Here is a 16,947-nt window from a genome sequence, read left to right as displayed (position 1 = left end):
GCAACACCGCAGTTTGAGAACCTCAGAGCTAATGAATTCCTAGGTGAGAAAAAGTGCTTATTTCTGATCATCACCTGCTTAATGATGTCACTTCCTGCTTAATAACACAACTTCTGGCCCTCGGCAGGTGCAATGAATGCTCTTTGGCCCACTATATGAAATGGGTTTGTCTAGCCTGACCTAAAGGTTGCACTGAAGTCTTTGAGTGTGTGTGGTGTCCTCTGAGAGACACCCATGAGCATTCCTGGACCCTTCGAGGCATCTTCTGACATGATCCAAACTGGGCATGTGCTTGCTGGGCATCTTTGCACCTGCCTGGCTTGGAGTCCATTCTGGTTTCTGAGGAATGGAACTATTAGATTCCACTCATCCCTAGAGGGACATTTGCTGGACGAGGTGATTTTTGGTTTTCAGCACTCACTGCAGCCACTGCAGGAGAGTAGGCATCTATCAACAAAGACAGGGTAGTGCAGTGGTTCCTATACTGTGAGCCATGGCTCAATGGGAAGCCACAGGAACCAGCCAGGAGAGCTGCAGAATCCTCGCAAAAAAACCTGCCTCCCTATACAATATATAGGATTGTAGTTCTAATGGGGAGCTGTGGCCAATGGCCCAGTAGGCCAAGGGAGCCGCCAGTCAAAAACATTTGGGAACCCCTGGTGTATTGGGCTTGGGGTGGCGAGTATGAATGCATTCCCACCCCACCCACCCATACACTTTTCCTTTTGATACAGAGCACCACTTTTGCTTTCCACCTCTGCAGTTCCATTGGACTTTTTCTCCAGAAATTTGTTCAATTCACTCTTGAATTCCTCCTCATTTGCTTTTTCTTATAATAATAATGCTCAGTCATCCATGGATTGACTTTTAGTATCACCCTCATTTCTATATGATGATTTTAAAACAAAGGCCAGGTGAAATAAACTTTTCTTTCTTTCTTTCTTTCTTTCTTTCTTTCTTTCTTTCTTTCTTTCTTTCTTTCTTTCTTTCCCTTCTGTGCTCCAGACTTAGATTTGTATTCCATTTGTTAATTGCACCATTCAAAGAGCACCAAAACACATCTAGACTTGATCTCATGCCATGTGGTCCAGGCACAGAGGTCCAGCTCCGAGGTAAGGAAACAAACATTCCCTTAACCTGAGGAGGCCTGCATGACTGCCCCCCAACCGCTGGATGCAGCACATGCCCCTTTGGCACAGTGTGGGAAAGTTGGTTAGGATCTGAACCCAAGTTTTCTTTAGTATATCATATTGCTTTGTGCTCCAGACTCTGTGCTTTTCAACTGCAGGAACAGATACAGGAGTTAAGAACATAAGAACAACCCCGCTGGATCAGACCATAGGCCCATCTAGTCCAGCTTCCTGTACCTCACAGCGGCCCACTAAATGCCCCAGGGAGCACACCAGGTAACAAGAGACTTGCATCCTGGTGCCCTCCCTTGCATCTGGCATAGCCCATTTCTAAAATCAGGAGGTTGCACATACACATCATGGCTTGTAACCAGTAGTAGGATTCAAATAAATTAACAACAGGTTCTATGTCCTAATGAGCATTTTAAGTATACCAAAAGATATACCGAAAGGTAGTTTAATAATTCATGCATTAAATACTCAAATAAGAACAATCAAAGAGGTACACAAAACTAGATTATGTTTTAAGAAAGAGTTTTAAAATATTAATGAAAAAATATTAAATACCTGACAAACTGTTATTGAAGATATTTCCATATTGCTGTTTGATTGGCGTCCTCACTTGCACTTGCATGTCCAGTAGCCCCCCCCCCCAGTATTCCCATCAATTATCCAGACACCCATGGGTGCATGTGGGATGGGGTCAGGGCTGCTTGGGTCAGGGCTGCTTAGGGGAGGGGGTCAGGGCTGCAGGGCGGTCAGGGCTGCATGGGGGTCAGGGCTGCTTGTGGGAAGGAGGGTTGCATGGGAGAGGGGGTCAGGACTGCTTGTGGGAAGGGGGTCAGGGCTGCTTGGGTCAGGGCTGCTTAGGGGAGGGGATCAGGGTTGCATGGGAGAGGGGGTCAGGGCTGCAGGGCGGTCAGGGCTGCTTGTGGGAAGGGGGGTCAGGGCTGCTTGTGGGTCAGGGCTCCACAGGGGTCAGGGTTGCATGGGGGAGAGGGTCCAGGCTCCATGGGGTTAGGGCTGCTTGTGGGAAGGGGGGTCAGTAAAATACGACACCACTAATTGCACTGCCTTTGTGTACATCACCTGGTATGTATTTCTGCTAGCAGTTGCAGAAACAAGGCAGCCTTGGCACGGGCACTTCTCACAACAGAAGGAAAATATCATGATCAGCCACACACACACACGCACACACACACACACACACACACGTTACAGTGGCAGGATGGCATTAAGATCACACTTGAGAAAACATTTTATATTAAGGAAGAGGTTAGCCTTCTGAATGAAAAGGATCCACAGTTTAACATGGAAGAATACACATTCTAATTCAGTGATTTTTCTACCTTTTTCGTCTCACTGCACACGGACAAGGCACTAAAATAAGGCACACCATCAGTTTTTTGACAACTGACAAGGCACACCAGTGCTGTCAATGGGGGCTCACATCCCCCAATGGTCCTCCTGATAAATAACCATCTCCCAAATTTCCCATGGCACACCTGGGGACCATTCGCGGCACAACCAGTGTGGCACAGTGGTTGAAAATGGCTGTTCTAACCAATGCATAGATTCAAGGGGAAAGATCTGACTTGCAGCATGAAACCTCTTGATACTTAAATGCAGTGGTGGGATTCAAATAAATTAACAACAGGTTCTATGTCCTAATGAGCAATGAGCAACTCAGCTTCAACTGTCTGCCGCAAAGGAAGTTGAAAGACTATGGCTGCACTCCTATACTGTACAGTACACACTTTCCTGGGAGTAAGTCCAATTGAACATAATGGGACTTACTTCTGAGTAGACAGTCATAGGATTGCATTGTAACTTTAACCCAATGCCTAAATCCAAATTGCAAGGCTGCCATTCTGTCCTCTATAGTCATACTTACAGGCCTCTGGCCACTAGTTTCCAAGGAGGATAAACATGCGGCTGAAATGCACACTTCAAATGGACATTTTTTCTTCAATTCTCAAGGCAGTTGTATAATGAAATCAGGAAGGCACCAAGAAGAGGAGGTGGGAACTGCCAGGGCTCCAGGTTACCAACCTCTGGAGACACCACAGCAGCATAGCACCTTCACATCTGCACAAACCAACTTGCTGCACTGGGCTTTGAGCTGGGCCACCTTCCTTCTCAGTGGGAACTTGGTGATTTTTACCAGAGCAGTCAATCCTCTCAAGGATCTGGTTCACTTTTAGTGGTGAACATCTGGTCAGCAAAAGTGCACTGAGCACATAGTCTGATACATCTCCCCTTCTTTTTTGTTCTATTACAGCATTCCTCAGCATCTGCCTCTCACCATTTTGCATGGCCCACCTCTGGGAAGCAGAACTGGAAGTAACTGGAATGACTTTATCACCAGTTATTTCCATACTAAGAGGCCAGACATGATGCAACAAACCACAGTAAGAGGCTCAGGCTACAATCCTATCCACTTTTTCCTGGTAGTAAGTCCCATTGACTATAATGGAACTTACTTCTGAGTAGACATGCATAGGATTGGGCTCCCAGGGTAGATGGGAGGGCTTTTTTGGGTGCAAGAAAAGCAGAACTGAGCCTCCTACCACTGTTTGTTGCATCGTATTGCTGGTCTCACTGCCAGGCAGTGGAGGTCTGGGGGGGGGGTCCTGCCATGAGTACCACTGGGCACCACCTCAAGTACCACTGGTGGTATGAGTACTACTGGTTGAGAAATGCTGCTCTATTGCTTTTACCACCCAGCCCCAAAAAGAATTCCAGTGAACTCTAAAGCTTCCCCCTCCAACTTCCAACTCTGCAATCCAATGCATGTCTACTCAGAAGCCCAACAAGTTCAAGGGGAGTTGTTGACTTCCAGGGTTTGAGAGAGAATGGCAGCCTTGAAGGACAGTTTCACTAATGAGCAAAAAAGTACTACGAGGGAACTGTTCTTCTAGGTTGCTTTCCGACAGGCAACAGCAGAAACCAATCACTTTGGTCTACTCTAGTGGCAAGTCTCCCACAAGTTTGAGGGCTGCTACTGACCAGGTAGTGCAAAGCAGGGGCCTGCAGTGGGTGAGGAGGCAGAACCTCCCCACCACAGTCCTTCGAAAATGTTGCAGCTGTGTAGGTGCCCAAGCACCCACAACCCAGCCTAAAAATGAAAATTAACAGCACATGTAACAAGCCTTGCAGGTTTTGAGGTTCACCTTGATCACAAGTTCTTCCCAGTGCTTCTCCAGTTCTTCTTCATTAGGTGATAAGACCTAAACCCAATTTGCAAACTTGTTCAAAAAATCTTCAATTTCTAGTCAGCCTGCCATTGGGGGGGGGGGGTAACCTAAAGGAACTTTTCTGCTAGAGAAGGAGCAATGCTAACTGTACCATCCTCAGCACACTTACCTGGGAATAGCAGCCCAATCCTATGCAAGCCTACACAGGAGTAAATCACATTATATAGTCAATTGGGCTTGCTTCCCAGGTGTGAGTAGGATTGCAGCCTAAGGGCTATCCAACTTTCCAGGGCCAATGCAGCCACATTGCAGTCCCGAGGTAAGGGAACAAACATTCCCTTGTCACAAGGAGACCTCCAGGAGTTGGTGCTGGAAAGTTACAGTTAAGAGGACTTAGGACCCAATCCTATCCAATTTTCCAGTGCCAGTGCAGCTGTACCAATAGCGCATGCACTGCATCCTGTTGTGGGGGGCAGGGAACATTTGTTCCCTTACCTCAGGGCTGTATTGTGACTGCACAGGTGCTAGAAGAAAGCCTCACTGAGCACAATAGGACTTACTTCTGAGTAGACATGCATGGGATTGTGCCCTAAGGCTGCAATCCTACTTCCACTTTCCTGGGAATAAGCCCCATTGGCTATAATGAGATTTACGTCAGAGTATATATGCATAGGATTCTGCTCAAAGGCTGCAATCCTATCCACACTTTCCTGGGAGTAAGACCCATTGAACACAATAGGACTTACTTCTGAGAAGACCTGCATAGGATTGTACCCTTAATGAAGTAATGTTTTGTGCCACATTCCTGCCTTTTTTTAACCTGAGGAATTTCAGCTGTGGGAGCATCGCCTCTATGTGTCTGATAGTGTATTATACAATCGTTGTGTAACAGCACATTGTATTGCAATGAAAAGATCCCAGGCACAAAACTGCATTCCCAAACCCCAAGGATGAAAACCAACCTTATGGTGCAGTCCTGTGCTTGTGGGCACAATCCCTATGCCCGTCTACTCAGAAGTAAGTCCCATTATAGTCAACAGAGCTTACTGCAGCATGAGAGCCCAAGCCTATGCATGTCTACTCATTATAGAGTCTCATTATAGCCAAAGGGGCTTACTCCCAGGAAAGTGTGGCTAGGACTGCAGCCTTTGAGCACAATCCTATGCATGTCTATGAAGGAGTAAGTCATTATAGCCAAAGGGACTTACTCCCAGGAAAGTGTGGATAGGTTCGCAGCCTCAGTGATGAGGATGAGATGCTTCCTTCCTTTGCCTTCTGATTGACAGTGGCTGCAATCCTAACCACACTTTCCTGAGAGTAAGCCCCATTGAACAAAATAGGAGTTACTTCTGAGTAGACCTGGTTAGGATTGTGCTCAGTACCTACCCAGTGGTAAGTTCCATTGTGTGTCCATAGACGTGTGGCGGGGGGGCGGGGGCTGCTCCGGCGCCCTCCTCTTCGTCCCGCCCCAACCCACTGGGAGAGCTGAGCCCAAGGAGCCTCCAGGCGCAGGAGCAGTCTACTTGCCAGTCGGCCAGCTGGGCCAGGGAGGGGAGGCACGGGGCGGGCAGCTGGGCTGCTTCTCTCGCCCTGGTCAGCAGGCTGCATCTGCGGGCGTGCCAGCTGTTCGTGCCCTTTCGCAGGAGCTGCGAAAGCGAGCTCACAAGGGCTGGTGAGTGGCAGCCGCATCGCGGGAGACTCCAGTTGGCCACATCCGGCTCGCCCCTTCAGCCCCAGCAGCCTCGGCACCCGCTGAGAGCGACCCCCTTTCCCCCAGGACGGGTTGGCCCCACACAGCTGCTGCCCCCAGGAGGGTTAGCCCTGACATGTCAAGGCGCGAGCTCCCTGGCCAGCAAATGGTTCTTAGAACCAACAGCTGGATTAGGTACGGGTTCTATAGAATAGGTGAGAACCTGCTGAATCCCACCACTGCTTGTAACCCGTAATGGATTTTTCCTCCAGAAACTTGTCCAATCCCCTTTTAAAGGTGTCCAGGCCAGACGCCATCACCACATCCTGTGGCAAGGAGTTCCACAGACCAACCACACACTGAGTAAAGAAATATTTTCTTTTGTCTGTCCTAGCCTGGAGCTGCCTGAAGCCTTCAATGAAGCCAAGTTGATCACCTTCAGCATGCTGGTCTTCTGCAGTGTCTGGGTATCCTTTTTGCCCACCTACCTGAGCACGAAGGGGAAGTACATGGTTGTTGTGCAGGTCTTCTCCATCTTGGCCTCCATTCTGGGATTATTGGGTTGCATCTTTATGCCCAAATGCTACATTATTGTACTGAAGCCTGACCTCAATACAAAGGAGCATTTAATTTTAAAATCGAAAGATGCCATCTAAGATGATATTTGAGTTTGAAGACCTTGCTTTTAATTCTGTTTGTGCTTTGTTGTTAGAAAAATCAAATACTTGCTGCGCGGGTGAATCAATTCCTGGACAGTGTTGCAGCACATCTCTCTTTACTTCACATACCTTATACATGAAAGTAATAAAAATAATTAAAGTAAATGTACGCATGAATATATGACACTAGAGTGGCCATATGAAATTTTGTTTTCATTATCTACATATATTTTACCGCATTTTAACATGGTGGCTTACAACAGAAATTAACGTGAACATTTATAAAACATCACAAATGAACAATAAATAGTAATCTACAATTAAAACAAAATGAAAACAATGGGGGTTAGAAGAACTAGTTAAGGATTAAAAGTCAGTAGCTGACTGGGAACTGGGAGTAATAAATCATGGGGTATGAATTCATTCGGAACACCTGAATGAACAACAACAAAAAAAGATTTTCCTAGTTGGTGCAAAAATGACAACAAGACCAGATGGATCCCACAGCGCAGAGGATCCCACAAAGCTGGGGTGGTGGCAAAATGGACCATGTCACATGTTCCACAAAATGAACTTGGGAGGAGGAATATGGGAGCAGGATCTCTGATGTTGAACAAAAAGACTGAGTGGACTCAAGTTTTGAAAAGTTAGCTCCTTGAACATCCTGGTTCCAGACCAGTAAAGGCTGCAAAAACAACCAGCACCTTCAGTACATAAGAACAGCCCCACTGGATCAGGCCATAGGCCCATCTAGTCCAGCTTCCTGTATCTCACAGCGGCCCACCAAATGCCCCAGGGAGCACACCAGATAACAAGAGACCTCATCCTGGTGCCCTCCCTTGCATCTGGCCTTCTGACATAGCCCATTTCTAAAATCAGGAGGTTGCGTATACACATCATGGCTTGTACCCCGTAATGGATTTTTCCTCCAGAAACTTGTCCAATCCCCTTTTAAAGGCGTCCAGGCCAGATGCCGTCACTACATCCTGGGGCAAGGAGTTCCACAGACCGACCACATGCTGGGTAAAGAAATATTTTCTTTTGTCTGTCCTAACCCGCCCAACACTCAATTTTAGTGGATGTCCCCTGGTTCTGGTGTTATCTGAGAGTGTAAAGAGCATCTCCCTATCCACTCTGTCCATCCCCTGCATAATTTTGTATGTCTCAATCATGTCCCCCCTCAGGCATCTCTTTTCTAGGCTGAAGAGGCCCAAACGCCGTAGCCTTTCCTCATAAGGAAGGTGCCCCAGCCCCGTAATCATCTTAGTCGCTCTCTTTTGCACCTTTTCCATTTCCACTATGTCTTTTCTGAGATGCGGCGACCAGAACTGGACACAATACTCCAGGTGTGGCCTTACCATAGATTTGTACAACGGCATTCTAATATTAGCTGTTTTGTTCTCAATACCTTTCCTAATGATCCCAAGCATAGAATTGGCCTTCTTCACTGCCGCCGCACATTGGGTCGACACTTTCATCGACCTGTCCACCACCACCCCAAGATCTCTCTCCTGATCTGTCACAGACAGCTCAGAACCCACCAGCCTATATCTAAAGTTTTGATTTTTTGCCCCAATGTGCATGACCTTGCACTTACTGACATTGATGTGCATCTGCCATTTTGATGCCCATTCTGCCAGTCTGGAGAGATCCTTCTGGAGCTCCTCACAATCACTTCTGGTCTTCACCACTCGGAAAAGTTTGGTGTCGTCTGCAAACTTTGCAACCTCACTGCTCACCCCTGTCTCCAGGTCATTTATGAAGAGGTTGAAAAGCAGGACAGATCCTTGGGGCACACCGCTTTTCACCTCTCTCCATTGTGAATATTGCCCATTGACACCCACTCTCTGCTTCCTGGCCTCCAACCAGTTCTCAATCCATGAGAGGACCTGTCCTCTAATTCCCTGACTGTGGAGTTTTTTCAGTAGCCTTTGGTGAGGGACCGTGTCAAACGCCTTCTGAAAGTCCAGATATATAATGTCTACAGGTTCTCCCTCACCCACATGCTTGTTGACCTTTTCAAAGAATTCTATAAGGTTCGTGAGGCAAGACTTACCCTTAGAGAAGCCATGCTGATTCTCCCTCAGCAAGGCCTGTTCGTCTATGTGTTTTGAGATCCTATCTTTGATGAGGCATTCCACCATCTTACCCGGTATAGATGTTAGGCTGACCGGCCTATAGTTTCCCGGGTCCCCCCTCTTTCCCTTTTTAAAGATAGGCGTGACATTTGCTATCCTCCAATCTTCTGGCACCGTGGCCGTTTTGAGGGACAAGTTGCATATCTTAGTCAAGAGATCAGAAATGTGCTTCTGTGGAAGAGATGTGCTTCCATGCTCTACTTCCTCTGCTTTCCGCATCTTCCCCCACTTTCCCCCAGTTCAACTTCATCTAGTTCCTTCCTGTCTCTTCTACCTTCTCACCTCTCCTTCCCCTTCCTTGAAATTCTCCCTTCCGTCTTCACTGTCCCCACCTTTCCACACTTCTACCCTGGCCTCAGACTCCCAGTTCCTCCCTGTCTCTGTCCCCATTGCTCTCTCTGCTTCCACTTTCACTGCCTTCTCCCTGACTCCCCCTTTATCTAGAACTGTGATATCTCCTGCCATCCATTCTCTTTCCCCGTCCCTGTCTGAGCCAACCGTGTTGTGACTCAGCTCCTGCAGTTGGGCGAGATGTTCAGAAGCCTGGCACTGATGCCTCTGCCAGCCAGGCCTCATGCACTGCTAAGGCACTTCTGGTTTCTGCTAAATCCATTGGGCACAATATATTTTTCCAGCAGTTCATGTCAACTTGATGCATACCTGAAGCTTAACATGCGTTTCAGATAAACCGTTTTTTATTTATTTTTCACATTTTTATACTGCCCTTCCTCCAAGGAACTGCTCCCCTTCTTTTGTCCTTCCAACAGCCCTGTGAGGTAGGTGAGACTGACTGGCCCAACATCACTTAGGAAGCCTCATGGCTGAGCAGCAATTAGAACCTAGATCTTCCAAGTCTAAGTCCAACTCCCAAACCACTACCCCCTCCTGACCCTCAGCTGATCATAAGAAGAGCCCTGCTTGATCGGGCCAAAGGCCCATCTAGTCCAGCTTCCTGTATCTCACAGTGGCCCACCAAATGCCCCGGGGAGCACACAAGACAACAAGAGACCTGCATCCTGGTGCCCTCCCTTACATCTGGCATTCTGAGGTAGCCTTAGTCAGGAAGTTGCACATATAAGAGCATTCTTATAAGATCCTATAAAATCATGGCCTTCAAGATCATAGCATAAAAACAGCAGTTTGCACACATTTAGCACCAGGACCCACTTTTAAAAATGAGAGTCTGTCAGGACCCACCAGAAGTGATGTCATGACTGGAAGTGACATCATCAAGCAGGAACATTTTTAACCATCCTAGGCTGCAATCCTACTCACGCGTACCCAGGAGTAAGTCCCATTGACTATCATTGTTAAAGGCATATACATACTAGCCTGTTAAAAGTACAGATGTGTAACGTTTTCCCAAATGCAGTCACATACCATGGTGGCATGAAGTCTAATACAGTATATTAAAAATAAAATATTGAAATGAATGGGGACCCATCTGAAATAGGCTCATGACCCACTTAGTGGGTCCTGACACACAGTTTGAGAACCACTGGCATATAAGATCATGTCAGATGTTATTGGTACAACTGAGGCAACAAGCAGAGTGCCTGTGGGATTTCCTGGGATGCTCTATTTGATAATTTGCTCCTTTGCTAAGTCACGAAAGACAAGGGAGATGGAGGCTGAGCCTCACAAACATATTTCCTCCAGCTGCACACCTGCGCATGGAGCCGCACAGCGTCCAGAATGGTGCAAGGTTGTCTCAGTCCCTAGCAATTATCAAAAACACTGTGCTTGATTCTTGTTCTCAGCAAAGCTCAAGGGATTCTCCCAAAGATCACCTTGGAAGCCAATAAGAGAAACATCAGAAAGGAGTGTGGGCACAGCGGAGATTCTCAGAATGCTGCTGCTGCTGCTGTCAGTAATGCTACTGCCCTGTACTGCCTGGGGGATGCCGAAGACAAAATGCTCTCTTGGTTGGATAAGTGATCGAAATGGCCCGTTTAATTATTACAAGCCAGGAGACTACCAGATCAGCGGGCTGGTATCGACCACCATTGCTAAGTTTCAGCCATATGTTTTCTCTGAACCTCCTGTGAACAGATTTACTGCGTAAGTAATCTCTACTCTGAAGTAGAATAAAATCAAGACGTTTATGTTACCAACAATGCACATGTTTTGCAGAATTTGACTTGTGTTCATTGAATGGAAGATCATAATATGAGACATATTTTTCTTGCAGTATGGGAAGCCTGTGTTTCTGGGACCTCCTGCCCTTCTTCTTTGCCATTCATGAGATCAACCAGAATCCCAGCCTCCTGCCCAACGTCTCTCTGGGCTACAACATCTATGAGAACCATTTCAATGCTAAACTGACTTATGATGCCGTGACAGACCTGCTGTCTACAGGGCAAAAGAGTCTTCCAAATTACACCTGTGGAAGGAAGAATAAGCTGGTGACTGTTCTGGATGGAACTGACTCTTCAATCTCCGGCCAGATTTCAAGCGTGCTGAGCATCTACAAAATCCCACAGGTATGAAATCTGGGTGGTTGGCGCTAGCTCAGGCTGCATCTAAGTCCACTTCATTGGCTCACTTGAGTGGTCAAGAATGGGACACTGATACTCTAAAATGGAAACTGGAGACTGTGAACAGGTTTTAAGAGAGCAGAAAAAGAGTTTTCATGATATTGGGCTTTGCTTGCTCTTCACACGCATTACTTTTTTCCCTTTACCATTTTTACATAAAGATGTTTGTCAGGTTTTGGAGACAAAAGAAATGGTCAAAACCTATTGATCCCCTGCGCCAGCAGAACTTGCGTTTCACTGGCTCACTCTGTTGCAAAAGCTCCGGAAAACACTTTTCCTCTCCTCTAGCAGTCTGTGCACTGACTGGAAGGCCAGAGTGGGCTGAATGGAGTGGGGTGGGCAGCTATGGGGGGTTAGCATCAATCTATGCAGGCGGATCAGGTCCAGGAGGGGGGGGTGAAATTGGTGGTGCCAGCACATGACATATCCAAGCCCCCTTCCTGGGCCTAAACTGATGAATATCGACCTGTGGATGAAAGGCTATTTCCATGCTTGGGGTCATTAGAAAAGGTATTGAGAATAAGATGGCTAATTTTATAATGCCGATGTTCAAACTGAAGGTAAGGTCACACCTGGAGTATTATGTCCAGTTCTGGTCGCCACATCTCAAAGAGTGAATAAAGAGACGTTCTTTTTCCCTCTCACATAACACCAGAACCAGGGGACATCCACTAAAACTGAGTGTTGGGAGGGGTAGGACAGACGAAAGAAAATATTTCTTTACCCAGCATGTAATTAGTTTGTGGAACTCCTTGCCACAGGAAGTAGTGATGGCATCTTGCCTAAATGCCTTTAAGAGGGGATTGGACAAATTTCTGGAGGAAAAGTTCATCATGGGTTACAAGTCATGGTAAGCAGGTGTAAACCTACACTGTGAGATACAGGAAAACTTTGGCCTGATCCAGCAGGGGCTTTTCTTATGTTCTGAAGTGCCAGCTGTCAAGCTGGTGTAGATTCGAGTTGACCCATAGTGGCTTATCCCATGGCAAAAGGATAAATATTCCCTTACCCCAAGGAGACCTGCACCAATGTGTGAGAATTTAGCTAGGATTGGTCTGAAAGCCAAATGAAGGATGGGCGAGTGGACACATCACAACCAGCAATCTCTCTTTCAGACTTCATGTAACCCTCTGGGGTGAAAAATAAGTCAATTGCATGTCAACTGTCTCATTAGCCTGTGCCTTTGTTGAATTTAACTTTCTTTGGGTTGTTTTTTTTAAACCTTTCCTATAAGGTTTCCTTTTTAAACCTATATAAACAGCTCATATATATATGAAAAGCATGTCTGGAAAAGCAAGAAGCCATGCAACAATCCCTCCCCTACACCTGCTAGCACATGCGAAAGGGTTTTTATAGGTGGGCACACTGCACATAGCCAACAGACCTGTGCTGGCTGCCGATTGTACCTGGACATGTATCAAGTTGTGAGGGACATGAGGTTGCTTGTGCATAGATCCTTCTGGAGCACTTCACAATCCCCTCTGGTCTTCAACACTCAGAAAAGTTTAGTGTCCTCCACAAACCTGTCCACCGCCCTGCTTATCCCTGTTTCCAGGTCATTTATGAAGATGTTGAAAAGCACCAGACGCAGGACAGATCCTTGAGGAACTCCACTTTCCACCTCTCTCCATTTTTTTGTCAATTGCCCACTGACACCCACTCTCTGTTTCCTGGTCCTCAACCAGTTCCCAATCCATGAGAGGACCTGTCCTCTTATTCCCTGACTGTGGAGTTTTCTCAACAGCTTTTAGTGAGGGAGTGTATCAAATACCTTCTGGCATTTAGTGAATCTGAGGAGACCCAGTGGAGGCCAGGCAGCCTAAGTAAAAAAGTGTTTTTTGTTTTTTTTAAGCTGTTGGGGTTATGTAACATGCTACGTGCTACATTTGTTGTCCTGGGAGCTAAACATGATAATATTTAAATGCCTTTTTTTCCATATGTTGACCACCTCCCTATGTTGACCAATTCCTCCAGTCCCTTGGGTGGGCAACTTAAAGAGGTTCCACTGTATAATTGCCATGTCACAAAATGTCCATCATTTTGATGGGTGAAATGAACGTGGCGGGAAAAATGTGCTCTCATTGCAACATCATCTTAAGTTCATCTCTTTTCTTGATAGGAATAAATGAACCATTTATTTATAAGGGAGAAAGTCAAGGGGTTCCTTCAGAAACACTACTGGGAATGCCTTTAGGCAGACCCTGGCTTTTATTCTCTCTCTCTCTCTCTCTCTCTCTCTCTCTCTCTCTCTTTCTCGCCTCTCCAGCAGTGGCCCAGACTGCACCCAGCTTCATTCTCAGTGTGCAATTCATTTCTGTGTTTAGAATCTCTGCACTGGAGGACAATCAATCATGATGCCAATATATCAGCTAATTTAAGATTTCTAATTTGTATTTTCATGTGTGGTATAAAGATTGCAACTGCCACTGATTCTTTGATCTGGCAAGGAAAGCGTGATTGGTCTGCAGAAGCGCACATGGCCTCTGAGAAACCAAGTGCCCCGGGAACAAAGTGCCAGGTAAGGCACCGCGAGTTTAGCATCTGTGCGAGTTCAGCAGCAGGGCGAGGAAGCCAGGGCCCCAGATACCGCCCTTTCTCTTCCCTTGAGAAGAGGGCAGCTAACCAGTGTAGGGTTTTTAACTACCCCATAAACAAAAACAAACAAAATTTAAAAAAAAGCTATGCAGTCAGACAGCCAGCAACAGGATGAGGGCTATCCAGTGTTTTGCATCGAGTGCATCATGTATGACTATATGCCTCTGGGGCATGTCATGGGTGTGCCCTCGGTGCAAAGAGCTCCAGGGACTCACGGAATGCGTCTGCTTCCTTGAAGCCTTGGTGGCCATCCTGGAGAAGCAGAGGAAGGCAGAGAAGGACCATGGGGAGACTTCCAGGGACAATCAGGCTTCGTCCCACCCTCAGGCACGCAGCTCCTCAGCTGCCCGGGTGGGAAGTCTCAGGGCTGGAGGACGACATCCTGGAGAGGAGGGAAACAATCCCCTGGGGGGACCCCTTCTCCAAGGGACGGGTCCGTATCCAAACACACTCAGGATACTCCTCGGCAGGAGGGGTGTCGGGGATTTCTTGTAGTGGGGGATTCAATTATTAGAAACATAGAGGGGGGGGTTGCAATGGATGTAAGGACCGTATGTCGACTTTCCTGCCTGGTGCGAAGGTTGTGGACATCACTTCTTATGTGAAGGCGGAGATCAGGGGTCTCAATGTGTGGATGAGACGGTGGTGTAGGGAGGAGGGTTTTAGATTTGTTAGGCACTGGGGAATGTTTTGGGATAAGCAGGGCCTGTACAGGAGGGATGGGATTCACTTGAACCAGAATGGAACCAGACTGCTGGCGCATAACATTAAAAAGGTGGCAGAGCAACTTTTAAACTGATCCCTGGGGGAAGGCTGACAGGAGCCGAGAGGCATCCGGTTCGGGACTCCTCATCCCTATGGGACGAGGATGGGGAGGTTAGAGAACAACAAGACAAAGGCAGAGTAGGAGTAGAAATTGGGAATGGTAGCGTGATGGGATGTGATAGACAGTTTGGCACAGTGAGAGGATGCGGGGACAAAGGAGCAAATAAGCGGCCCACCCTGGGGCAATCCATGTTCAAATGCTTTTATGCAAATGCCCGAAGTCTCCAAGCAAAGATGGGAGAACTGGAATGTCTGGTGACAAGGGAAAACATTGACATAGTGGGCATAACGGAAACCTGGTGGAATGCGGAGAATCAGTGGGATACAGCAATCTCGGGCTATAAACTCTACAGGAGGGACAGGGAGGGGCGTGTTCGAGGTGGGGTGGCCGTTTATGTTAAAGAAGGGATAGAATCCAGCAAAGTAGAGATTGAAGGCGGGTCCAACTCCACCTTAGAATCTCTGTGGGTTAAATTACCAGGCCTCAGGAGTGATGTAATACTGGGGGCGTACTATCATCCTCCAGACCAGAAATCGGAAGGGGACCTTGAAATGAGGAAACAGATCAGGGAGGTGACAAGGAGGGGCAGGGTTGTAATCATGGGGGACTTCAATTATCCTCATATTGACTGAGTCAATTTGTGTTCTGGTCACGAAAAGGAGACCGGATTCCTTGATGTGCTAAATGACTGTGCCTTAGAGCAGTTAGTCATGGAGCCCACCAGAGGACAGGTGACTCTGGATTTAATATTGTGTGGTACACAGGACCTGGTTAGAGATGTAAATGTTACAGAGCCATTGGGGAACAGTGATCATGCTGCGATCCGTTTTGACATGCACGTCGGCGGAAGAACACCAGGCAAATCTCTCACAAAAACTTGTGACTTCCGACGGGCGGACTTCCCCCAAATGAGGAGGCTGGTTAGAAGGAGGTTGAAAGGGAGGGTAAAAAGAGTCCAATCTCTCCAGAGTGCATGGAGACTGCTTAAAACAACAGTAATAGAGGCCCAGCAGAGGTGTAAACCACAAAGAAAGAAGGGTTCCACTAAATCCAGGAGGGTGCCCGCATGGCTAACCAGCCAAGTTAGAGAGGCTGTGAAGGGCAAGGAAGCTTCCTTCCGTAAATGGAAGTCTTGCCCTAATAAGGAGAATAAAAAGGAACATGAACTGTGACAAAAGAAATGTAAGAAGGTGATACGGGAGGCCAAGTGAGACTATGAGGAACGCATGGCCAGCAGCATTAAGGGGAATAATAAAAGCTTCTTCAAATATGTTAGAAGCAGGAAACCCGCCAGAGAAGCGGTTGGCCCTCTGGATGGTGAGGGAGGGAAAGGGGGGATAAAAGGAGACTTAGAGATGGCAGAGAAATTAAATGAATTCTTTGCATCTGCCTTCACGGCAGAAGACCTTGGGCAGATACCGCTGCCCGAACGGCCCCTCCTGACCGAGGAGTTAAGTCAGATAGAGGTTAAAAGAGAAGATGTTTCAGACTTCATTGATAAATTAAAGATCAATAAGTCACCGGGCCCAGATGGCATCCACCCAAGAGTTATTAAGGAATTGAAGAATGAAGTTGCAGATCTCTTGACTAAAATATGCAACTTGTCCCTCAAAACGGCCACGGAGGATAGCAAATGTCACACCAATTTTTAAAAAGGGAAAGAGAGGGGACCCGGGAAACTATAGGCCGGTCAGCCTAACATCTATACCAGGTAAGATGGTGGAATGCCTCATCAAAGATAGAATCTCAAAACACATAGACGAACATGCCTTGCTGAGGGAGAATCAGCATGGCTTCTGTAAAGGTAAGTCTTGCCTCACAAACCTTTTAGAATTCTTTGAAAAGGTCAGCAGGCCTTTGGATGCGGGAGAACCCGTGGACATTATATATCTGGACTTTCAGAAGGCGTTCGACACGGTCCCTCACCAAAGGCTACTGAAAAAACTCCACAGTCAGGGAATTAGAGGGCAGGTCCTCTCCTGGATTGAGACCTGATTGAAGACCAGGAAACAGTGAATTGATGTCAATGGGCAATTTTCACAATGGAGAGAGGTGAAAAGTGGTGTGCCCCAAGGGACAGGGTTGAGCAGTGAGGTGGCCAAGTTTGCAGACGACACCAAACTTTTCTGAGTGGTGAAGACCAGAAGTGATTGTGAGGAGCTCTACGGCATTTGG

General features: G+C 47.1%; 1 protein-coding gene across 1 annotated transcript in view; it reads left to right on the top strand.

The window, feature by feature from the left end:
• LOC136639066 (vomeronasal type-2 receptor 26-like) overlaps positions 1–16,947 on the top strand; it is a 37,458-nt gene that overhangs the window by 9,925 nt on the left and 10,586 nt on the right. The window contains exons 3-4 of the mRNA XM_066613093.1: positions 10,575–10,739; positions 11,006–11,297. Coding sequence (XP_066469190.1) covers positions 10,575–10,739; positions 11,006–11,297 — 457 coding nt within the window. The remainder of the gene's footprint in view (positions 1–10,574; positions 10,740–11,005; positions 11,298–16,947) is intronic.

Source organism: Tiliqua scincoides, chromosome 2 (assembly GCF_035046505.1).
Source record: "Tiliqua scincoides isolate rTilSci1 chromosome 2, rTilSci1.hap2, whole genome shotgun sequence".
Taxonomy (NCBI): domain Eukaryota; kingdom Metazoa; phylum Chordata; class Lepidosauria; order Squamata; family Scincidae; genus Tiliqua; species Tiliqua scincoides.
Note: the sequence above shows the minus strand (reverse complement) of the source record. Positions and strands in the feature narration are given on the sequence as shown.